Raw genomic sequence first — 25,307 nt, 5'->3', positions numbered from 1 at the left:
TTTGCGCGGCGACTTGTAAAGGCGTAGTGCGGTGACGTAGTGCCGCGTTTACTACGGAAGCGTGGCTACTACGCAGCCTACTTAATTTAAACGAGTCCATTCATACTTTTTAACTCAATGTTTTATTATTTATAGTTATTTTGATTAAATTGAAGCAGATATTTTTATTGAAAAAAAATTACTTGATTTTTATTAAGAGTAAAACCTAACCCTTCCTTTTTTTGAATAAATAGTAGCCATGTCTATGTGCTATAATAAAATTTCATATCACATTCTAAATATTTTTTTATTTTGACAATCCCCTGTGATATTTGACTCGTCTCTCTCTTGAGTAACGAAAAAGAGCTGCAAAGCATCCCTAGTACAAAGGGATGTGGGACAGGAGAGACGGCGTCGGTTGCCTAGCAACGCGTTGTCGCGCCGTACGTCTGGCCGGAGCGGTGCAGCGTCGCGGCGCCAGTGCCTCTCCCGCCGCCGGCCGCCGCGCCACACTCGCGCACCCTCAACATCCGCAGAGGGCTCCCGATGTGCGCTTACTGAAATGACTCCCTGGAGACTACTCTTAGTGAAGTGCTGTTAAATACAAGTGTCGTTAACTAAACACGTGTTGACTTTTGTTATAATTTAAAGTAAATTAAATAAAAGAAGTGATGGCCGAAATTAAATTGCAGTGACATCCCATTTTGTAAAAAATAAGTGATTATGAAAATATATTTAAAAGTATTCTGCATAATTAATTATTTAATGTTTATTAAACAGGTGTTCTTTTTTTAAAATGTTAAAGCAGGTGTACTTACATAAAAGATAACATTGTTTTAACCAATGGCATACATGTGGCAGGCAATTAAGAGAGATAATGTATAACAATATACGGCGATTACATTATTCGAGATAACGTGATAAGAGCAAGGAATATGTCAGTGCTTGTAACATATTAACTATCACAATGATTTACATAATACACGGTGAATCAAATTTTAAATTTATAAATGTATAATTCATGCATTAATAATTAATATCATGCAATTAAATTAAAAAAAATTGCAATACGGTTTTAAAGTTTCTCTATATTATGTTAATGAGGCTAAATGCACTTTTTTATGATCAAAACACCTACTTATTATAATTATACTATAGCAGACAACGTACTAAATATGAAATAATTACGTAAAATTACGAGAATGACCCTGGATTTCACCGCTGAAATAAAATAAAAAAGTCTGAACAAATTACGTCGTCGGTTTCTTTAAAGCAGACGAAGGCATTCAATAGTACAATACAGATCTAAACATTAGCTTGAATAGGTACAGTTCATACAAAAGAATAGCGACAAAACTGTAGCATTATGTGAGGATGTGAAGAGAGGCGACAGTCGGTGACCGATGTTCATCTGGCCGGAGTAAATGTGACGCTCTTTTATTTGGCCGAGCCCCTCTCCTAAGGTTATTCACCCCCGCACGCGCCCGACACGCGACACCAAGGTCTGACTCAAGAAGGTCAGGGTTATATCCAAATTTACACCAATACGACCATAGTATTATACAATTAATTCTTACCAGATCTTAGTACAGTAAACGAGATGTACCTAATCATTCATTTGTGAAAAAAAACACTAGGATTATTGTTATCAAAAATTCGTTTTTTTTATAACAGGATAGTACAAAAATTGATAATTTAATTTTGGGATCAGTAAGGATAATTGAACATTGTGTCTGGAACTCTGGTTCGACGTATATGTGTGCGTGCAAGGATCAGTGTGCGTCGGGTAGTCGGGTGCCGCAGTGCGGGGCGCATGCCTGGCAGGGACGGACACTCCACGTGCCTCAGCCACAAACACTTCAAATGCAGACGCCTTTTGCACTTACGACTCTTGCTTGTTGACTTACAGAATGTTTATAATGACTATACGACTTTTATCATATTTGCTATTTTCATAAACAATCTGCCTTGTAATATTTTAGATATGTAGTAATATATGCAAAACTTTTTAAAAATGTATTATAATTTACATAGAGAAAAGATACTAAATTAGATTTGAGCTAAAAGTCAAAACCTCTTAAATTTTCTATGGACTCACTATATAAAGGTAACATAACTGAAGAAAATTAAAATGGATGTTTATTATAGTGATAAATAATTGCAAACATCAAGTAGTAAATAATGACATTAAAATTGGAAATCGAAACGTTTAAATCGAGACGGTTTGGTGGCAAAATTAGAGGTTTGATGACTATATTGAGGACGCTAGGTTTGAGTGAGGAAGATGCGACCGCGGGGTACACGCAGTTGTGGCGCGGAGGCTGCTCGTGCGCTGCATCGCCTCGCGTTCGCACTGTGGCGCGCTGCTTTCTACTTGCAGCGCGGAAGGATGCGCGATATTCTGTTACCACAAAGGATATATACGGTTTGTCTATTGAGTTATAATTTTATATAACTTAATTAATGTACATCATTGTAAATGTATTCTTGACGCTATACTTAGTAGAAGTTTAAACATAAATATGGCATCAAGATGCAATCTCGGGTATGGGTCACAAAAATGGATACCTTAACGCTAATGTCCAGCAACAATTAAGTGAGGATATCTTTGGGTTAGACCATCATCACACTATGTCTTTCGCGACCAATTATAACTTTGACAAATTGTTTATAACTGCACACAACAAAATCATAGAATAAACATTTCTATCATCTAATTGATTGCGTTCAGTGCAGAGAATGTTACCAGACCATACGTAAGATAAACAATTTCTAAACGCAGCGGTCGATTGGAAATAAATCAGTTGTTCCTGTTTACCGAGTAACCGGAGTATGTAAGCCGGGGGGCGGTGATTAGTGCGAGGTATAAAAATAACAAGAGTGTAGGTCTGTGCGCGCTTGGTGCGCGAACGCTGCACTCCAGCTGCAATCCGCGCCCGTTACTTGATTGTGGCTGTAATTGGATTATGCCAATTTCAGAGGATTGCAACGCTTTGTACGCTCGCCGGACGTATTTGCATATACATTCATATATTACAGTTATCCGATAACGCACACTAAACAAATGAAATGAGTTGTACTGCATATTTTAATTTCGACGTGCTGAATTTCCCCGTAAGAATCATACATTATTTACAAGATAATATTCACTCTTGTAGTTACTGTACAACAATAAATTTATGCATACAGCGTGCTATTTTATTAGCTTTGACTTTCCCGGTTCGATTTACTGCGGGCAAGATGTAAATTAATATGGGCCTAATAATGTAAGATAGGCACAACTAACGTCCCCGCGAAACCTGCAGTAATCACTAAGGCCGCGCCCCGCTTAAGGGCTCATTTATCAACCTTATTGAGCTCTATCCCAACATCCGATCGCGATATAGCAACCGGTACTTTTATCGACGGTGACTTTTAAAACATCCTATAAATACACATCGTTGAATATAATTTTCCTTCAAAGTTTTGCGAATAAATAATTATAAATGTACTTTAATTTAAAAATACTTTATTGTTTCTACCTAAGACATACTTGTTCAAACATATCTGGTCATATTTTTATTACAAATGTAATTTGGTTCAACTTGAAAGTTCGCCTTGTATTTAAGGTCCTCTTTACAATTTCTATGAAACGTTTTTTAAGTACAAATTAAGTACGGAAAAGACTTATTATTATAATATTATTGCAAACATTTAGTAGTACATAGCCATTTTGATATTCAGAATAAACTTAATGCTGTATTACTTGTCAAGCGAGATTGACTTTGTAATAAAAAGAGTGAACTTTTGATTTCGTTCGAACGTCGCGTCGCCCCCGACCTTGGGATTCGCATTTCAATGCTCCGCGTCTACAATGCAATCACGAATGTTGCAATCACTTGTCACTCTTCAATATTACAAAGACATGTTATTTGAATGACACGATTTATATATTATATTGAACCAAGCGTGCTTTACCAATTCAATAATCACAGAAACGAATATTTTGATTATTTCAGTTATGATCTGAGGTGTACGAGTTTAAGTATTTCACCGCTGTAAATAAATGTAGAAAAATATGTTGTAGGTAAACTCTTTCACCCTCTGAAAAAAAAGGTATATATGTGTTCCTGTATTTATGAATTCGCTTAGTAATTAAACGTTTAATTGTTCCAGACTCGTGCAGTAAGCGCGCCTGTCACTCCAGGGACGCCTGCACCCTCCAGAGAATATGTAAGTTTAAATACATTCTTCTAGTAATTTTTTAGAAGTAGATTTGTCTGACTTGTGAAACTATCTAAAACTTAATTTTGGGCACATTGCCCATAATTATTTTAAGTTTTATATGCTTTAAATTTAGGAGAAGTTTATTAAAATCCTGTCTCTTCTTTACGAACGGATTCAAAATGTATTTTGTGCAACAAATATTTTATGTGATTCGTTATGCAATATGACTTCATCAAAAATATGTTCCAATTTGAAATTAGATAACTCGATCTTCGTTCTTTTTAGTATCTCACAAATTTAACATGAAAATTTTATTACTCAAAAATAACATATTTTAGTATGTATTTGCAAAGATTTAAACGTTTCTTTGATATGTAAATGCTTTCAAGGCTATTTCATGATAATCATTCAGATGTAACGAATTGTTAGAGAGCTGTTTATCACATTGTACTATTATTACGTTTCGAAACAAGACAAACGGCGCTTGCGCACGTGTATTTGCAGTAAATATTATAATTCAAAAGGAAAATGAATGATTATGGCTGTGGTTTAAACTCTGTACTTTAATGCTCGTTGTTAATATTGTCTTTTTTATTGAAGTACATTCGTAAGAATTCTTTGCCATTTTATCCTTAATAACTGAAACTGGGAATAGATAAATTGGTTCTTGCTTTCCATATTCTAACAAGAAGGTAATTAAAAGATATAGATTTGCAATGTCATTGCGATGTCTCTAGCTACGATACGTTACATAGATTATATTAATTCGGTAGAGACCGTCAGAGTTTTCGATTAAACAGTGTCTATCCGTTAAGCAAATTAAAGTTCGTAGTTATTGTATTAGAATTTGGTTAGTGACACATTTCGACTGATCTTATCTTCCGTAAAATCCGAAGTATCGTTATGCGTTTTCTACCTCCCACACTACCGTGTCACTCTCACAGCGTCACCGTCATGTCGCACCGCCTACAATATTTTGTGTTTAATCTAACATAAACGCATCAAAACAAATCTCTTATTTTCTCTATTTACTCTAGAAACTTTAGGCATGTTCTTTACCTACGCACGTTTCTTCATTAATCGTGCGTTACGTTGTGCTGATAAAATCATTGTTAGACTGGATTGCAAAGCGAATAATAATACGATTCAATCGCAAACCTGTTCTCGTCGACTTTATAACAACTAACTTAGAATAATGTTATTATGTTCCGTCCAATAATAATTGTTTTCATGGACATACTAAAATTGAGGTTTTAAATCCTTGTGCGCCGACAATACGAGAGTGGAATAAGGTCTGGTAGATGTACTTACTAAAATTATTACTCAAAACAATACCAATTTTTTTTCCTTATTTATAATAATTTTGATGATAACTTCATATTTATCACTTTAATATTTGTCTAAAACTTATAGATGTTACTATATTGTTGTTGGCAGGGCGCGGCACGGTCAGCGAGCTACCCGAGTGGTGCGGGAGGCGCGGGCTCTGCGGGGCGGCTGGACCTGTGTTATGTGGCGGAGCGCATGCTGGCGCTGCACTTACCGCACAGAGACGCACATGCCGAGGCTCAGGCCGCACACATGCTTACCAACAAGCACGGCGAGCATTTCATGGTGAGATACACTTTGTAGCTAGGATATAAGGAACGAAACTATACAAGCATAGACACCAAGTAACTGATGTATTCATCATAATGAGCATTGAGATCCTGACCAGTTAATCAAAATCTAAAAAAAACACGAGTAACCCAAAAGACCTGTGGTATTTGCTAGTCATGAATAAATTGTTATTTTTGCTTTGAAGAATGAATTGAAATCAACTCCTCTTTATTCTCTGTTGCTGCCTTCTACTCTACGAAAGCTAAATGACTGATCCCATGATTGCAGGTGTTCGAGGTGAGTGGTGGCGGCGAGGAATGCGGCGGGTGCGAGGAGGGAGTGGCGCGCACGGTGTTCGGTCGCGCGCGTGGCCTGGGCTGGCCGGGTGAGCTCGCTCCGCCACTTGAGCGCCTGTGCGCAGCCTGCAAGGACATCGAGAGCTGGCTCGCCGCACATCCTAGAAATGTCGCCGTGCTGCTCGCCTGGTAATATTATATTCCCCTGTACACAATATCACAATCTTGGATGTATAAAGCTAATAGCGATAGGATTAAATAAAACTTTGGACATTAAATCCACCTCAGTTGCGACAGTTTCTGTTCTGTTCGACATTGATGTTCAATACCACAGTCCTATACGTAGCACTTTAAGTCAATAAATTGTCAAGAATGTAATGTAACACTGAAATTCATCAAGATGTAATCGCGTACAATTTGTCCATTAGCTAGGCGTGAAAAAACAAGAATACCAATCTGCTTTGGTAAACAATTCAGTAGTTCCCACGGTGCGTATGGGCGGTGTAACGGTGTGTCGCTAACCACGCCTAAACCAATGTATTTACTGTTGATTTCACATTTGTTTTACACACATCACACTACATCTTGCCTTAAAAATTATAATGGTAAATAATCAGTAGGAAGCGGTCACAAAATCAATAATAATTAAGCCGCTTTTCTGCATTCTTGTATAAGTGTGTTGTAATGTTCCCGTTTTGGTACAGGGGTAACCGCGAGCGGCTGGGCGTGCTGGTGGCAGCCTACATGCACTACTCTGCTATCTGCGGCGCGCCTGAACACGCGCTTGACCGCTACGCCATGCGCCGCTACCTCGACGACCGCGTGCCCGTCTTTCACTTGCCTTCTAACAAAAGGTAACCTACCTATGGCTACCAAATTAGTAATAATATTGACAAATACCCTAATGCGCCATGCCTAACTTGCCATTGTACAATTGATGCGATTCTGCGAGTAGTGTAACAGTAATTGTTGGTTAAGAAATTTTGATCTGCAAATAAAGGAACAATTAGTGGTAAAGTTAACCCTATGTTATAAATCAAATGAACTAAATTATGTGCGTGTATACAGGTATATCGACACATTCGCGGGTCTGCTGGCGGGTCAGATCCGCGTCAATTCCGCGCCCCTGCAACTGACGCACGTCAGCGTGGCAGGTGCACTGGCGCCTTCTGCTGCACCCACAATCGCCTTCCTAAAGATATACGAGAACTTCGTCTGCGTATACACCTCTGGTAAGTGCTGATCACTCGTTAATGGAATTTCACTATACTTACCCCTCCTTTCTCTATATTCAGTTTCCTCTAGTTACATTAAATCGGAATTAATTGTTACATTGAATGGATTGTCCAAGAAATCATTGCGTTGCAAATAATAGCATGATCTTCTATAAAAATTAATTTCACCTTACCTTAGAACTTTGTTCATTGACGAGTGCATTCGGGGTGGTCCTGCAGGTCTGTACATGGTGAGCGGCGGCGGGTGGACGGTGGGCGTGGGGCGGCTGGCGTTGCGTGGCGACGTGCTGGTGCGCGCTTACCGCCGCCCCGCGCACGCGCCGCACCCCACGCACGCACCACATTCACCAACGACCCGCCAGCTCGTCTTTGCCTGCCAGTTCCACACGTGTGCAGTCGCCGACCATACGCTCTCTTTCACTAAGCAACAGCTAGACCATGCTGCGCATGGTAACTTTATCCCACTTATTCTTTATGTTCAACACATTTGTCTTAGTGTAATGCAAAGCATGTTTCCTGCCATTTATCTATCACGTATTAACTCTTCTCTTGGTCGAGTCAGTAAAACACGCCATTGTCTTAATCCTACCAGGAACCCTTAAAAACAAAAAGAAATTACGCGCTTAAATCAAACTTAAATAAAGTCTTGAATGATCTCTTAAAAGAAGAGTACTAATGTATTTATTCGTATTTTTAATTAAAGTCGTAATTATGGAAAAAAACAGTTAAGCTTTTTAACATTACAAGAAGGAAAAAAGGTTAAGTGCTAAAAATGTATGTAGTAATATATATATATATATATAAAAATGTGTGTTTTATGTGGTATGTATAAATTATTAAATTGTAAGTTTTATATCTCATTAAATATAAGTGATTAAAACACAGTAATTGCTGCATCTTCGCATAAAGCGGTCTCGTTACAATGAACACAGTTAACACACGTATTCATGTTGTACCTACTTAAAATTTTACCGTTATAAAAATATTAAAAACTATTTAAACCTGTAAAATTAAATTCGCTCATCTTTATGAAGATACTTTTACGATGCCACAAAATTTTAAAATGAATTTACAAAAGAAAATGGTAAAGATTGAAACAGTTGAGCACAATAACTGTTTATATTAAAAACATCTTATTTGATTGAAATAATAATATTTGTTAATTTACTTGTTATTTCAATAAGAATCCATATTGTAAAATGTACTAACTAATCGAGTAAATTAGAGTTCTAGGTTGTACTATATCTTTTCCTAACTAGGCAAACAACTACTTAAGTAGGTGAAGTAGGCAAAGTTGCATAGTCTTTACTTAAAGAAGCTTGTATTCAGATTATGCCGGGAAAGATATCAACACAATACATTAAGTCGTGTTTCTTTTTATTGTATAGAAGCATCTTTCCCTTGCGATGGGGCCGTGGAGCTGGTGTTTGTGCGGGGCGAAGGTGGCGGCGGCGCTGCGCCTGCGCCCACGCCAGCTGCACCTCTGCGCGCCGCACCCGATGCCATCGCCCGCGCCGATTCTCTGGAGCATCTGCGACCTCTCTCCACGCTTACTGACGACGACACTGGTCAGTATTCCTTATAAAGCTTTACACATATTTTATAAATTTGCTGAAAAAAAGTTACAAAGTCTGTTGTATATTTCACTAGTGTAATCAAATTTATTTGATTCTGGACAATACCAGTGTTCTAAGGCTAAAATATTCAACACAGAAAATTCTCAAGAAACACTGAATACAACTTTAAAATCATTTAGAAAAAAATATAGCAAACTATTAAAAAAACAACAGTGACACACATTAAAATTTTAATTTAAATTCGTTTCTTACTTTTACTTTAAATTTAAGAAATTTGAAATAATATATTAATAAATCAATTATCAGTTACGCTTCAACGCTACAGATATCATAAAATCTATGTAAGAAATAAGTACCTACGTTCGTTAATTAAAAGAACACGTTTATAAATAGACGATAATAATAACTTCTAAATATGGCGACTGCGTCTCCGGAGATTTATGTCGATAGCAGATGACTTAATATGATCCCATAAATAAATACCACTCTATAAATATAATGCTTAAGAAAACGGCGATGAATAAACTCAAGTGGTATTATGATAGAACTGTTCGACACCCTGTTACTCGTTAATACTTATTTATTAAAATTATTTAACGTCAAAATTTCTGCATAAAACATTTCGTCATCCCTGTCATTATAAATATTTGACAAAAAAGACATAATAATATGTTTAGGCGGGGATTTTGTCTCAGAAACCTACGGTAACATGTCAAATATGTTTAGGTTTTTAAACCCAGATGAGCTATCACATCAGGACCCAAATTAAAAGGAAAAAAACTGATAGCTTACAAATTCCTTGTCTTAATGTTATCCTTAACACGTTGAGCGCCACGCCAGCTATCGGTGGCTGACACTAGACATTTGAACTGTAATGAATTGATTTGTTGCAAAAAGAATAACGGCCACGAATCCATTTCGAGGAAATTTTATCTGAAAAACAAAACAGACTTGGCGCGTAACGTGTTGAAACAAAGCCTATAGGTATAACGTTAAAAATGTAAACTATTTTGCACTGCGATAGGAAACACCGGCCCTTTAATACCAGTGCGTATAAGCGGCGCTCGTGGCCTGAACGGGATTGTCTTAGAAATACGCGTGGCGCTCAACGTGTTTGGTTGAAAGACGTTAAAGTTTTTTTTTTATTATATTTCAAGAACAACGACTAAATTGTTTTACGCATAACATGTTTACGTAATAAAACTTTTATAGATAAAACATTCACTTCTGTTCTGCAACCGCAAAGCATCGATAGGAATGGAATTCATTAACCGCAATTATGTCAGACTATTTGTATCTCTAAATAGAAATAATAAACAGACTGTTAAAGATAATTTAAGACTAACAATCTTTTTAACAAATTAGATGAAAGTTCTTTATCTTTTGTATTATATTTTGAGTAAAAAGATTTAATTAATGATAAAGGCTTACTGAATGACAGAACTCTGAACTATTTCAAACTTAATGAGCTCCGTAAAGTTATACGAGTAACGAATGTAAGTGCGCCACAAGAGCTAAGCATAGTACCAAAGTACCACTTTATTGCTACAACATCCGTAATTTTCAGTCTATTTCCGTTAACAGCTACCCAAGTTGGTACTCCTTGTGGCGATAGCAAATGCTCGCCGACAACAGAGGAGCTATTGAATCACGACATAACCTGTGATTTGTTACATTGTCAGAGGCTCAGTAGATGCTTTTACTATTAGCTATCTATTTAGCTACATTAACTAAACGTGGTAATATAGTATCAGACAACTTCCTACTTACTGGATATCTTTTGAAGAGATATTATACAATTGGATAGTTTCGCGATAATCAATAGTGAAATTTCTGAGTCAGTTCACGTCAAGGAAGAAGGAACATTTATGTTAAAAGTTATCACTTTAGCAGCTTATCCTAGCTTCGTTTAATATAAATACAAACAGATATTTTTGCAAATACATACGTATTATACAATATTATAAAGTGTGTATATAAGTAAATCACCACTTGCTCGATTGTCACCTCGTGATATAAAAAGTTGACTCGGAAATATTTACACTTAATGACTAATCGAAATACAAATTCAGATTTAAGTATAATTCGACTAAATGCAAATGAAATACTCACAATGAAACATTTAATAATCTTAACAGCGACAAATTTCAATTTCTTGCTTCATGCATTCTGTTAATAGGCGTGCTTAAAATAAACTAGCGACAAGCGACAGCGTTCGATTCATATTTTGTTGATATTGAGTTACTGTGTATTTAGAGTAATATGTTGTTGTGTCATAACATTGTGGGATAGGGAATTGTGTCATTTGAACAGTTTAAAGAGCAGCGGTTAGCGGCCAGGTCGCGCTGCTCGGTTGCGGTGCAGGTGCCCGGTTTATTTTAGACAGCGCCCAGCCGTCGCCGCCCGCCCAGTCGTGTCCGCTGCGCCGACAAACGCTATCAACTTCGATTAACGTGATAAAACGTAATCTGAAAGCTTACAGTGCTCTTCGATAGCTGTTCTGTGATAGATGTGTGTGATAAATAGACGATACGCTGTATGTGGCTTTGCCTATTGAGAACGGATTTAGGTGAGTAGAACGTAATTCTTTTTAATATTCCAATATTTCCTCGATGGTGATATCCATTATCAACTAAATCAATTTTCATTGTGCTTATATAAAATTAGTAGAACTGATTAACCGAATCTAATTAATTAAATTGAAATCCCATTGTACGTATTGTAGGGTTTCCAAACTCATAAGTAAAGATTTTATTGTTTTTTCGTTATGGTTGGAACTTTAATACGACGAATCAAAGGGAAATAGTGTTGGTTTTGTTCGAGTCGATTGTTCGTTAATGTGTGATCAGTGTGGGAGTATTGGCGCCGGGGCGATGCGTCTAATTGTCCGGCGTGGTGAATCGCTGACGGATGTCCCCGGCCGGCCGACTCGACGGCCCTTCGCAACGCTCATTTCATTTCTCCATTCGACACACTCCGTTTCTCCAATGAACCGACATCGGCGCCTCTAATCTTACTTTCATCGTGGTCGACTTTTTGATTAATTCACTTCACACGTTGTTGTTGTTTAGTTCGATTGGTGTACGATTCGTATTTCATTGTAAACAATAGTGCCTATTCTTTATTTGACTAAATAAGGAAGTTCTTTGTACGTCTAGAGTTTTGTGTAACTTTGAAGTACCTATACCATAGAGTAAACAGTATAAGAAATAATATATAGCGAGTCAAGAGTAATGTTCTTAGCACATAAAGGTAATTAAATGAAGATTAATATAAGATGTAGTAACTATATTCAATCGTATTTCAATGAATTCACTTCACTTCTCACGCACGAGTGTATAATGACGTCACTTGTGGTTGCACAAAATAAATAAACAGGTCTGCTATAGAACGTCTTAAATCTTTATCTGCGATATGCAAAACGACTCCGGCGCGGCGTATTATTTAAATGTCGATATATCGATAAATGGTAAAGCTCTATAACGTAATGCAAGTTGCATACGTTCATTCATTACGAGATGAAAGCAGTCCTTACGTTATTTATCGATAGTAGGGATGTTTCCGCGGTACCGGCAGTCAACAAGTGAGGCGCCCTTGCGGTGCACGTGTGCGTGCTGTGACATATGTGCCGTAATGTTCAAGTTACTGTACAAATAATGCCGCCGGGAACCGGAAATACTGTTCATTGGACTTACATCTCATTGTAATATATAGGTAGAAGGTAAGAATCGTCCATGACCTAGTAATGTTAACAATATCCTAAATGTATTAATATCACTTATTATTTATAGATAAAAAGTATTGGTTTTTTGTTATTTGTTTTTGTCAGTCTTGCAGACCCGAAAGTATTTACGACTTCTTTATAATTATCACCTTTCTAAATTCCTTTCATATCGCGAACAATTTACGTCCAAATTTGGATCACAAAACTTGTAAATTTCTTAGAATTTTTTAAGCTTGCCAAAAGTTGTTTTTCGAGTCATTTTCATTCGGGGCACGGACACGTAGCGATATTTCTAAAATATGCTAAACGTGTATCTAAGCGAGTCATAATTTTAATACGGACAAAAATGTAAAAGACCAAAACAGGTTGCAATCTGAGGCTAAGCTCGCGGCTAACGAGCGAAGATAACGATGGTAACGTGAGGGGTAATAATAATATAGTTCTTAGGTTCGTAGAAACATCGAGGTCTGTACGATGACATCACTGCCCCGACATAAACCGCGCTCACCTCTATAGCCTACTGCCAGTATAGAACAAATCAGTTCCACGTCTAATCTGAGTACTACTACAAATGATTAGTTGTTGGGACCATTTAGTTCCTTATCTAAAAGCTTCATTCTCATGGCCAATTTGAAACTATATTAACCTTAAGTTACTTGAGTCTATGTTATTCCCAACTGTGGTTACATCGTAGCATTTTATGTATGCGTAAAGACGCTTACATTTTATATATTTAAATACAATGGCTTGTTATATAAGTTACAAACACAGAATAATAACTTTAGATAGTACCAGCAACTAATGAACAGAAAAACTAAAGTCTAGAAAATATCAATTAAAGCTGTTGACCGAAGACAGAAACGTACTACTTAAATAATATCCAGTCTTGATAAATTTCCACGTTAAAACTGCTTTAAAAAAGATTACGTATTAAAGTTAGCATTTTCCTTAAAGAAATTTAACCTGTTTTAATTGACTAACACATTTTATAGTGGTACATATTTACATTTTACTAACCGTAGTTAAATTAAGACGTTTAAAGATGTACGCGGTAACTAATTGGATTTGTTCATTTGAAGTTTCGAAAACTATTTCTTACCAATTAGTGGCAGATGGTGCGTAAGATTATGCAGACGAGGACGTAGGCTTGGCGGAGCGCGCATCCTCTTCCTTACTTGTTTCGTAACCCAGTCTCCCGAGTTACTATAGCCGCGTTATTTCGGTTGACACAACAGAAATAAACTGTTCTTTCTCACAAGGCGCCGGTAGACGTGATACCTTCACGCTAATTGCGTTATTGACAACATCAAGCCGGACTGTTTCGTAATCGACTCGACACACTGATCGCTTTTAAAACACATTAAAACGCGTTCATTCACAAAATAATGAATTATTTATGTATTTATGCAATCTGTACCGATATCTAGCTTAACTGATTTGGTTTAATCAGAATGTTGTAGATTCAATCTTTTTTTTACATAAATATGTTTTGCAACATCATAACGGAAGTTTGAGTTTTCGGAAAAAAATGTCTAATTTAATAATTGCTTATATAAGCATACTAATATTATAAATGCGAATGTTTAGATGTATGTATGGACTGATGGATTTTTATTTGAAGGTATCTCCAGAACGGCTGAATCTCGATAAAATTTGGCATACATGTAGGAAATACTCTGGAAGAACACATGACTACTAATTAAGCTTTTTTTTAATTCTGCGGTTTTCTTCGGCATAGAGTGATGCAAATTTTGTAAATAATAAAAACAATCGTACAGCCAAAAAGCGCGTAAACGCAGATATTCTTATTGTTGTAAACATTAATTATTTATACGAACAACGAGACATTACTCATAACACTAATAATACTCGTACTTGACTACAATACCGTGTTTTATATCATTTTTTATTGTACACCACTAAACAAGATCTCATATAATATTAAAAATATCGAGCGTTACACGTAATAAACTTAATAAATATTATATTATTCACTCGAATAACAATGACCTTCTACGCAATGAAGAGAAATACAAACAATCATGTATATTGCGAAGATTTCCTTTTAGTTTTCTATTTTTCTTCTTCTAGTTCTGTAAATATGTGCTTGACTGTATTTCAATATCGTTCATATTTATGTCTACATTTTATTATTAGTTTCTGACTACTTACTATTATTATACATATCAGTGATTCAAAGGGAGCGATCTCCCACATTCCGTGAGACAACGGTGACGTGCAGGACAACCGGGACGCGGATAACGGGAAGCGAACTTACTCCTTGTACGGAAGCAGTCTGCCGTTGCCGCCGCACGACATACACTTGTACTAACTGAACACGTTCCCTGTCGCCACTCAGTAACCAGTTAATGAATAGTCTGTTTCCCAGCTGGTCTAATTAATGTCTGGTGTTATAGTTGAAAAATACAGTTTTTTTTCACATATCGACTTGGTTGTTTTGTTATAAATTGTTTTTGCAGCAAGTCGGTAAACATGATTAAATTTCATTTAAGGCATTTACGTGGGTTAGACACTTAGCGGTAATTTAGCAAACGCACAAGCGGCTCAATAGAACGAATGCGATCCAATTTAAAAGCTATTCATAATTAAAGTGTTGCTTAAGACGTTGCATCGAAGCGAGACGTTATCTAAAAGCGAAACTGGGACGATCCAGTCAGTTATGAGTCTATTGATATGTTAAAGGTACTCCTTAATTTGTGCGTGATGTCAATTAGCCGGTTTTATAAATATGACATTTCCATTTTGGTGCAGGTGACAACAACGGCAGCGCGGAGGGTTCCGGATCAGGAGGGGAAGCAGGCGAGGGTGCGGAGGCTGCGCACACGTTCGGACCGCTGGACGGCTCCATCTACGCCACGGTGGTGCGCGCTGGCGGCACCTCCTCGCCGCTAAGCGCCTCCATGGACTCGGGCATATCGTCGGCGGGCCGCCGCGCAGCCCCCAGCCCACCAGACGAGCTGGACGCGCTGCTCGGTGATATGCTACGCACGGTGAGCGCGCTGCCCGACCCACCGCCAGCCGCCGGCACAGCGCAGTCGCCCGCCGACCGCGTCGCCGACATACCGTACCACGCGCGCGCCGACTCCGCGCCCTTCACCTACGGTGCACCCGGCCTGCGGCCCGGCATGCTACGCTCCACGCACCGGCTGGCCAGCCCCGAGCTGGTGCGGCGCGCCTATCGCCCTGCCAGCCCTGAGCCGCCCTCGCCCTCGCCGCCGCCCCCACCGCACGCTCCGCTCTCGCCTGTCACTTTCCGCAAGTTCTCTCAAGAACAAGTCATCACCAACTCCACCACACCAAGACAATCCTCTCCAACACAAAATGGACGGTTAGTATAAAAATAAAAATTTTTTTTTTCATGAGATTGAAATGTGAGCAGGTAAATGCCATAATTGAATCTACTTCGCATACTTTGTTGTCACTAAAAATGTTAACAAAAAATAGAAATAATTGCAATAACTTGAGAAAATTTCCCAAAGCCCGTTTCATTGCGATTCGAACATTCCTATTTATGTTATAATACATATATGTTCTAGTGATATAGTTTATGTTTTTGTGGGTCGGTACATCTGTGGCGCACATAAAAATCCCAAATTTTCATTTACCATCATAAACAGACTTAATGATTAAATCGCACGTGTGCAATGTTTATTAATAATAGAAACAAATAATTATAACCAGGAATATTAAAGACTTTACTGTCGCGCGTTTTTTTTCTAATAAATGTGTTTAAATAAATAAAAAAGGAAGCGAGCGTGGTATGTGTGAACTGTGAACATGTGTCTGACGGAGGTTACGCGCCCACGCCGCCACAGCGCCGTCTTGCTGTTTGTTTACATTAAATAAACTGAACTTACATTGAATCCCCACACAATTCGTATTTTTATCGACTACAATAAACATTTGTGTGACCTTTAAAAGTAAATTTAACGAGATTTTTATTTCGGTACACATATTGCAATAAGGATAAAATATATACATGAAGGAATACCTTAGTTCTTTGTTCTACAAAATTTGAATAGTCTTTAATTTGTAGCCATCGAGTCATCCTCAACAGTGTATTCGTTCAGTTAATTTATTTAGTCGCGTTCCGCTTGACCCACTTCACTGTCAATGAAGACGAGCTATAAATTGTACACCAACCAATCTGGCCATTAAACTACGAGCTCCTTTTATGGCTTCGTAATTTTAATCCTTATTGGTACTTCGTTGTTTGAAGTCATTACATGCTTTAAATGCCAACACCAAACAGATTGGTCTTTAAAATGAAATGAATATCGATCTTATTCGCTTCCACTATACTATATTCGTTAATCATTTTAAAAGACAATTAAGATGTGAGAGAATACAAAGTGTTGTTTACTTGAATCGTAGACGACTGTGTTGGCTATGGTTTCGAGTGTACGTACAAAACAAGCCTACTCCAGAACTGTTAAACATAGAGCAAATATCTGATAAAAAAATCTTCGTAATTCATGAGCGTTACTGTTTTATGCTGGCTTTATTTATTTAGCTTTGAAGATCTTGTCTTACTTATCTTACTGATATTATAAATGCGAATGTTTAGATGGATGGATGGACGAAGGGATGTTCGTTTGAAGGTTTCTTCAGAACGACTGAACTAGCAATTTTGCATATTGCATTGAAATGAATTGCATTGCATTGAACATAGTCTGGAAGAACACATAGGATACTATTTTTTTCAAAACCGCGCGGGAAGAGTCGCAGTCGACAGCTAGTTTCTTAATAAAAATACTTATTGATAATTGTGAGATCTCTTGTTTGTTACTCTAACCGGTCCTGATTGTTAATTGATATAATGATGGATCGTTGATATGTGGGCTGACACGTGGGCGCAATTGAATGATTACAAAACACAACGAGTAGGACTTTACACTTAAAATATTTTAACACAAAAAAAAATCTGTTATGGTAAACATAACCGTATGTTTCCACTGCACCTTTACAATATTATCATCACTCTCATAGTCTTTGAATTTAAAAAAAAATTTAAAAAAATACGAGATAATAGTTGGGAGGTATACCATGCTGTGGAAACCGACGGTTAGATAGACATTTCAAGGGCAGTTTTGTATTTTAATAAATATTAACGAACGCTCCATTTTAGGTATCTTTGCACGGACTTTTATCTCTTCAAATATAATTTATGTATTTCGTTTTTCATCAGGATGTGACTGCTTACAATGTACACTTGTATCGACCTATAATAAGCTTTAAGTATTATATATAGAGAATTTTTAGAGAGAGAGAGATAGAGAATTTTAGAATATAGAGTATTTTTGCGATCGTATTGCTTATTGCACTTTAGAAGTACAAATAAAATTAAATCAGTTAAAATAATTCTTTATAAGTAAACATACCTTTTTCTATTATATAACACGTAATCGCAACAGAACTACTGTGTCGTGAATACAGAAATAGTTGTCAACGTAGAATTCAAAACTTATTAGATAATAGAGAGGTATTTGATAAAATTGTTTATGTAAACGGAAGTATACTTAATTAATAGCTACGTGAAGCGTGGGCCATAAGATGTAAACCGTACCACACTTGCCCACACCGCACCACACCGCACTGCCGTCTGTTGCGGATTATTTATGCCCAGCTGACTGACAGCTCGCAAGGTTTCTTGAATTACTTCTGTACGTGACTGAACTACTAAAGACGGCGCCAATTAATATAAAACATAATTTACATTGTTTTATGTTCTCTATGCGTATGTTTTAAAAAAAATATATTTTACTACTTGACTTTTGAGGTTGATGGAAATATATTATTTGGTAAGCTATTTATAAACAATCAGTACTGTTTTCTAATCAGGAGCGATAATGATAAAAACGATTAAGTATTTGTTTTTGATGATTTATTAGACTTTAAGATATAGCTGAAGCAAATATTTTGATCCAAAAAAGCCTCGGAAACTAACAAAAAAAAGTAGAGCAAAGAGAAGCGGGAACACCGAGGTGTTCATCGACGTCCATGGACATCTGCAAGACCAAAGGAACCACAGATGCGTTGACGGCCTTTGGGATGTCACACGCCTTTCAACATTTATGCGCCTAATTTATTTGAATTTGATAGAGTCTCAGATCGGAATAAAATAGAGAGTGTTTTCAATATAGCTAGAAGGTTTACATGCAATTTTGATTAGTGTCGATGGCATGTGATTGCGTCCACCGCGAACCAAACGGTTCGCTATTTCGAGATAAACGTCGCCATAAACGGTGGAGCGGCGCCGCGGCGACCGCCTAGTTGACCGCCCAGTCAACAAACGTGTACACACGTTTACTTTCTAATAAATACGCGAAAATACGCAACAGTTGGTACCTATATCATTGTTAAGTGTAAATTTATATTCATCACCTGATTTATTAGGCAATATAGAAGCTATTCCAGTCATATTCTTTCAGTCTTTCTCGTCACGTTGTCCAACACATGGTCTAGGAATGCCATTAAGTAGGTACTTTTCAAATGTTTATTTTATACATTTCTGTTATTGTATATTTTAATTCTATTACGTTAATAATGATATGCAATGTAATAAAAACTTGTAAATGGGTCATTACAATTAATTGACGAATTATTTGGTTCAGACAACTTAAGTTTTGGCCAAGATTTAAACAGAGCCGCTAATGGTTACGTCAAGTACCGACGACCCTGAAATTATACGTTACCACTTTCCCGTTTAGGTAGTGGTCTAGAAACATTAGTACCGTACAACGATAATGCTGTAACATTATCCGGTTTTTAAATAAGCACGATATTAATATTGCTTACTACAAATTTGTTTATAGTTATAAATTACTATTATACAATATTAACTTTGTGCGTATACGATGAGAAAGATAAATGTATTTTTTGTGTAATTACGCTTTCATTTAGTTTTTATAATATCTCCTGTATCTTTATTTCAGATGGATGAATGGCGATGCAGAATGGTTGGACAGACCTCCGAGCAGCGCTCGAAAGACCACTCCTGAAAATGGTACCTGGCGATCAAACAGTACCCTTGGCTGGCAGGAAACTCGGGAGACCTCTAGAGAGATCAGAAGAGAGCCGCGCAGGTCGGAGAGCAATGCTGAATCCAGCTCCGGCCTCACCTGGCTGCAGCGGCAGCAGCAGAAGCTGAGAGAAAGGAAGGAGGCAAGGGAAAGGGTCGCTCGACTACCGCTCGAGTGGGATACTTCGTCTTCCCGAAATGTGCGTCGCTCCGCAAGTCATCGGTGTGTATCTTTATTTTATGATAAAAAAGTAGTTAATATTACCTACATATATTATTAAAAATAGTGTTCCTGGTGGAAACACATAGTTATTTAATTGGATTGATATAAATTACAGCGTGGATGGATACACGAGCGACACGACCGCGTTCGCCGACGACGATGACGACTTTGCGGTGCCGCTGCATGTCAACACACGCGCACCCCCGCGCTCGCACGCCGTCAGCCCTCAGGCGCCGGACAGGTTACTTACAAATAACAACTTTATCGATCTAATTAACTTACATGATTTTATTTACTTGGATTTAAATTTCACGGTGATTTTGTTTCATTTCAGGACCTCATCTAGAAAGTTCATGTATGAAAAGATGACGATGCGCGAGTGGAGCGCCGGCAGCACGCCGACCACGCCCGCGCCCGGTCTGTTGTCCCTCGCGGAACCTGTAAACGACACAATGGTCAGTATGACATAGTAACTTATACCACAGATGTATTTTTGTGTTTTACTTTTTCAATGTATATGTTGCTTTTTCTGATTGATGTCACAAGCCATCATAATATACGTAGTTATCGTAAAAAAATATTATATGATCCTTAACCATTTAAAGTGAATTTGTAACCACATTGTACTGAGATTTCTATGAATATCATGAGTAGAAAGTGTAATGTACAATATCAAGTTAATAAGTTTCACCAAAAAATGTCACAGAGCCGTGAGCAGTCAGAGAGCTGGTCGCGGGCGGAATCACGCGCGGAATCGCGCACGGAGTCACGCACAGAGTCGCGCGCGGGCACGCCAGCGTTCCCGACGCACCCGCGAACGCCCTACCCGCCCACGCCCACACCGACGCCCACTCCAACGCTCACGCCCACACCCACACTCACGCCCACGCCCTCTCTCAACGCACGACCGCCGCGCTCGCCGCCAGTAACCAGGTAATACTAGATGTGAAGCTGGTCGAGCCGAGGATAACCTCATACTGGTCACCTCGCATAGGAAATCTAAAATGTAAAGTGGCTTAACTATAAGTAGCTCTGAATTTTTTTTAATAAAGTTACAGTTAGATTGACGTCTCGGAATATCGTACGAGTCGTTGCGCAAAACACAATTTTGGGTGTAGCGGGATGTAATGGGATGCAGGGAGGGTACTGCGCATCATGGCGACGACCTTGAACTGCCCAAACATTTGAATTTAGTTAAATTCAGTAATTTAAGACGTGTAACACTTTAATAGAATATTACCGTTTTCAGTGTAAATAGCTTAGGCTTTAAATTTGCTTGTATGTATGTAAGTAAATGTAGTTTTTAACATCATTTGTGTAATTCGATAGATTTCTGTTACATTGCCTATCTTTTTCCTCTTGTTTTCTCGCGTGCAAAAGACGTAAAGCTTTTGTCTTTTGTTTGCACCAGGAACCAGCTTACGCTACCGTATAAGGCAATACTTCACATGTAAGTTCGGGAGCTATAGTGACATTTGCTGGATATTTTGTTTGTCAATAGTATATGCTTATTTATGAATACGATTTGTAACGTGTGTCGCACTGCACTTGTTTCAAAATCGATCAAATACACGCTTGTTTGGTTTGGCATTTTTTTTTATCTTTTTACGATTCCACATCCAAGATCTCCAAAAAAATAATTAAATGTATTGCACGCTGGGTTCTCTTTAACCATATTTTCGTGTGGTATAATTTTCGCTTTTCCACATAGGAAATGAGTACTGTGAAAAATACTAAACTAACTTTACCTAGCACATTTTTGTTCGTGCTCTTACAAGTTATTTCTCATTTTATTCTTTGTTTTCGTGTCCAATCTTTTTTATTTGCTTTTCTTGAAATATTATGTCCTCCCATTAGACTGTTTTCAACTATCGAGTAATCTCATTTCTATTCCTGTATCTATTTAACAGAAAGGAGCGCGAAAGTAGCCCCGAATCGGATTACCGTGCTTACAACGGCGCGGCGGTGGGCGCGGTCACGGGGAATGCGGGCCCGGTAGAGCCGCACCACGTGGCGCCTGACCGCGTGCGCTTCGCTCGCGACACCAGCCACTACTGGTACAAGCCCAACATCTCGCGCGACGACGGTAAATATTACCTTCATCACCATGAGCCCATATCGATATACTGATCTGAAAATCGGGTTGAATACTTTGTCGATTATCATCCCAAGTGGTAAAAAATACTCAATTACATTATAGTAAAATAATTGTTGTACAGCAATATCAGCCTTACACGGTCTGGAGGAAGGTTCATTCATCGTGCGCGACTCGAACTCGTTCCCGGGCGCGTTCGGTCTGGCGGTGCGAGCGGGCCCCGGCGGCGGCGTGCGGCACTTCTTGGTGGAACCGGCAGCGCGCGGCGTGCGGCTGCGCGGCTGCCCCGACGAGCCCGTCTTCAGCTCGCTCTCCGCGCTCGTCTACCAGCACACCGTCACCCCTCTTGCACTGCCCGTGCCGCTTAGGTTGCCCGACAGGTCAGCTTCTAGCATTACTTATAAGTGGTACATGCCAGCTATGCCAAATATTAGCGACAGTTGCTCACTTACTAAATAAAGTGATCTAATACAGTGGTGATGTCTTGTTACTGGTTGCTAATTGAAGCTTTGTACAGGGATCCGTGGGCAGGCGGCGGAGTGACGGCGGCGGCGCGCGCACTACTGGCGACGGGCGCGGCTTGCCACGTGCTGCTGCTGGGCGCCGACAACACCGAGGCACTCACCGGACCAGCCGCAGTGAAGCGCGCCGTGCACAACGTACTACAAAAGAAGGTACGCTATACTATTTCATCTTTACCGATCTTCAATTCGTTTCGTCCACAGTCGTTTTATATTAATCTAAATTCGAAAAAAGATTCAAATCTCAGTAAAAAATTAACATACTGACAGTCTGATATGTGTGTAACAATGTAGGGTGAGGCGCACGTGGTGCACCTGAAGGTGTTCGGTGGCGGCATCACGCTGACGGACGCGGCGCGCAAGCTGTTCTTCCGACGACACTACCCCGCCACCGCACTCTCCTACGCCGGCCTCGATCCCGACGAGCGTCGCTACACCTACCGCGACTCACCCAACGCAATACCTACCGAAAAGTACGTTTATTTAATGTAACATTGAATTGTGTGGTTAGAATTGACTTGCTGTGAGTCTGACATGATCTCAGAATCATGATGTCTGTGTAGTTGTGTTGTTGCCGGGGGTTATATTACTATTGAATGTTTTTATTGTCAAAAAAATTGGACAACCGATAGCTGTACTACTTTAGGTGATGGGTATTTGTGACCAAGATGTAGTAACAACATTTATATTTAATTTGAATGTTGATTTCCAGGCGCATATTTGCGTTTGTGGCGCGCACATCCGCGGGCTCGGACAACCAGTGTCACGTGTTCGCCGAGCTCGAGCCCGAGCAGCCCGCCACCGCCATTGTCAACTTTGTCAATAAGGTAAGCCTCATACAAACCCAGCCAAGAATGTATGTATGTGTGTTGCTAGACTGTAAAAGTACAGAGTAACACAATGGGGAGGCTTCTGGAATCTGAGATTTGCGGAGTTTTTGTACGAAGGTCATAATTTTCAAAAAGGAATAGTAAAAAATTTACACGTCGTTTGCTTTATTTTTTCAGGCACTTCTTGGAAATATGCAAAAAAGGGACATCATTTAAGAAGTTTTACAACTTAACTAAAGATTTCCAAGTATTAGAAATACTCACCCAGCATGAAGTGTTTTTAAAATATATAATAACATTTTTGAATGTTAAAAATTTAAGTAAAACAAATTGCTTCGTTTTATATTTCAACTTAGCTGTCACTTTAATTAGTGGCAGTTATTTAAAATTATACTTTATTATTCCATATTATCTTTCCAAATGAATTTGTTGTTAATCTTTTTCAATGTGAAATTATTTTTAAGTATAACATTTATTTCTAAATTTATATTTACCAAGCACAATTAACCAACAAAATTTTATTCTTTAATTTATTAAATTTAACAAATAATTTAGTATATGAAAGAACTAACTAGTCTCATTATTAATTTAATTTAGAATAGATATAAAATGTGTGCCTAATTATTTGAATATTAAGATGACTTATATGTTGCATTCAATTTGATTTTTAATTACAATAAAAATTATTTCAAAGTAAAAACTCTAGAAATTTTATAATCAATTATAAATTTTTAGCTAATATCCATAATTTACATGTGCAGTTTTAACTACAACGAAGAAAATTATGTGTATGTAACCCACAACGGGTTTTATATAAGATCTGACAAATAGGAAAACTATAACAAGAAACAATAAATTATTTAGTTATTGTCAATCAGAATGGTGTATATTATTCTGGTGTAGTCAGCGTTTTAATTGTAAATTTAACCATAGCTAGGATACTAAGATAAAATCTTTTAGCAGCTTACATCTTTGTATATTATAATAAAATTCAAACAACGATTTAGCACGCGTTAGTTAATTAATTACACGTTAAATTATCTATTGTTTTAAATTAGTTATAAGCTTAATATAACGCTATTAGTGGTTAAAAGCCGCAAATAGTATGCCTTAACAGTGATTTAGTTAACTAAATTTTTATTTTATAATAATATCCAGTTTATAAGATAATTTAACACGAAATATTGTAATGATTATTTGTTGTAAAATGTATTTATTGGTTATAATAAATAAATAAACGAAAAAAAAATCTTAATGTTTTATTTCTCTATATAATTTTTTTAAATAGTTTTAAAACTTAAATACAGTTAGATTTGATGATTTTTTTTCTATAAATGACTCAGTTAAATCTATGAAGTCAATCATAAAAAGATACATATGTTTCAATAAAAATTAATATAGTTGTAGTTTTTGTTAAATTTATATTTACTAAGCCGATTCCGTATCTATTCTTTGAAAGAAATTATCAACTTTTTTAAGGACTATAGGATTAATTATAAAGTAAACATTGAAAATATGTAAACACATTTTTATATTTCATAAATGATTAGATCCATTCCATCCAGAACTAGGTAACACATTGTTAATGAAAGGCTTATTAACCAAGTACTACAATGAATTACATAACTATTTTTTTAACACTAAACAATATAACGAAATATCGTACCAGCCATTGACATTTCGTTTACATATTCGATAGTTACAATCAAGTTCAATTAGAAAATCGGGCGTCGTTTATTGGCGCAGCGTGAGGGTCAGTCGTCTGAGCGTCCGAAGCGAAGATGTCCGTAGTCGTCGAAGGAGTCATCAGCGCGAGCAGCACGCCGCATTCCGTACTCCCGGTACAGCCGGCGGGCACGGTACTCGTCATCATCAGCAAGTCCCGCGCCTCTCATCACCGCACCCTCGCACCAGTGGACCGATGCCGCTAATGCCACCACCAACGCCAGACCGATTAAAGTGACCAATCTCATTTTGAAA

At 37.8% G+C, this 25,307-nt stretch overlaps 1 protein-coding gene across 1 annotated transcript in view; it reads left to right on the top strand.

Moving 5' to 3' along the window:
• Positions 1–23,830, top strand: part of by (focal adhesion protein tensin) — a 79,342-nt gene extending 55,512 nt beyond the window's left edge. The window contains exons 6-23 of the mRNA XM_013325807.1: positions 4,135–4,191; positions 5,623–5,799; positions 6,073–6,269; positions 6,785–6,934; positions 7,149–7,312; positions 7,535–7,765; positions 8,704–8,883; positions 15,389–15,965; positions 19,573–19,881; positions 19,997–20,122; positions 20,216–20,336; positions 20,588–20,814; positions 21,792–21,967; positions 22,101–22,356; positions 22,494–22,650; positions 22,792–22,970; positions 23,210–23,324; positions 23,505–23,830. Of these exons, the coding sequence (XP_013181261.1) occupies positions 4,135–4,191; positions 5,623–5,799; positions 6,073–6,269; positions 6,785–6,934; positions 7,149–7,312; positions 7,535–7,765; positions 8,704–8,883; positions 15,389–15,965; positions 19,573–19,881; positions 19,997–20,122; positions 20,216–20,336; positions 20,588–20,814; positions 21,792–21,967; positions 22,101–22,356; positions 22,494–22,650; positions 22,792–22,970; positions 23,210–23,324; positions 23,505–23,543 (3,438 nt within the window). The 3' untranslated portion in view covers positions 23,544–23,830. The remainder of the gene's footprint in view (positions 1–4,134; positions 4,192–5,622; positions 5,800–6,072; positions 6,270–6,784; positions 6,935–7,148; positions 7,313–7,534; positions 7,766–8,703; positions 8,884–15,388; positions 15,966–19,572; positions 19,882–19,996; positions 20,123–20,215; positions 20,337–20,587; positions 20,815–21,791; positions 21,968–22,100; positions 22,357–22,493; positions 22,651–22,791; positions 22,971–23,209; positions 23,325–23,504) is intronic.
• Positions 23,831–25,307: the final 1,477 nt, after the last annotated feature.

The sequence above is a fragment of the Papilio xuthus genome, unplaced genomic scaffold (assembly GCF_000836235.2).
Source record: "Papilio xuthus unplaced genomic scaffold, Pxut_1.1 DF824655.1, whole genome shotgun sequence".
Taxonomy (NCBI): domain Eukaryota; kingdom Metazoa; phylum Arthropoda; class Insecta; order Lepidoptera; family Papilionidae; genus Papilio; species Papilio xuthus.
Note: the sequence above shows the minus strand (reverse complement) of the source record. Positions and strands in the feature narration are given on the sequence as shown.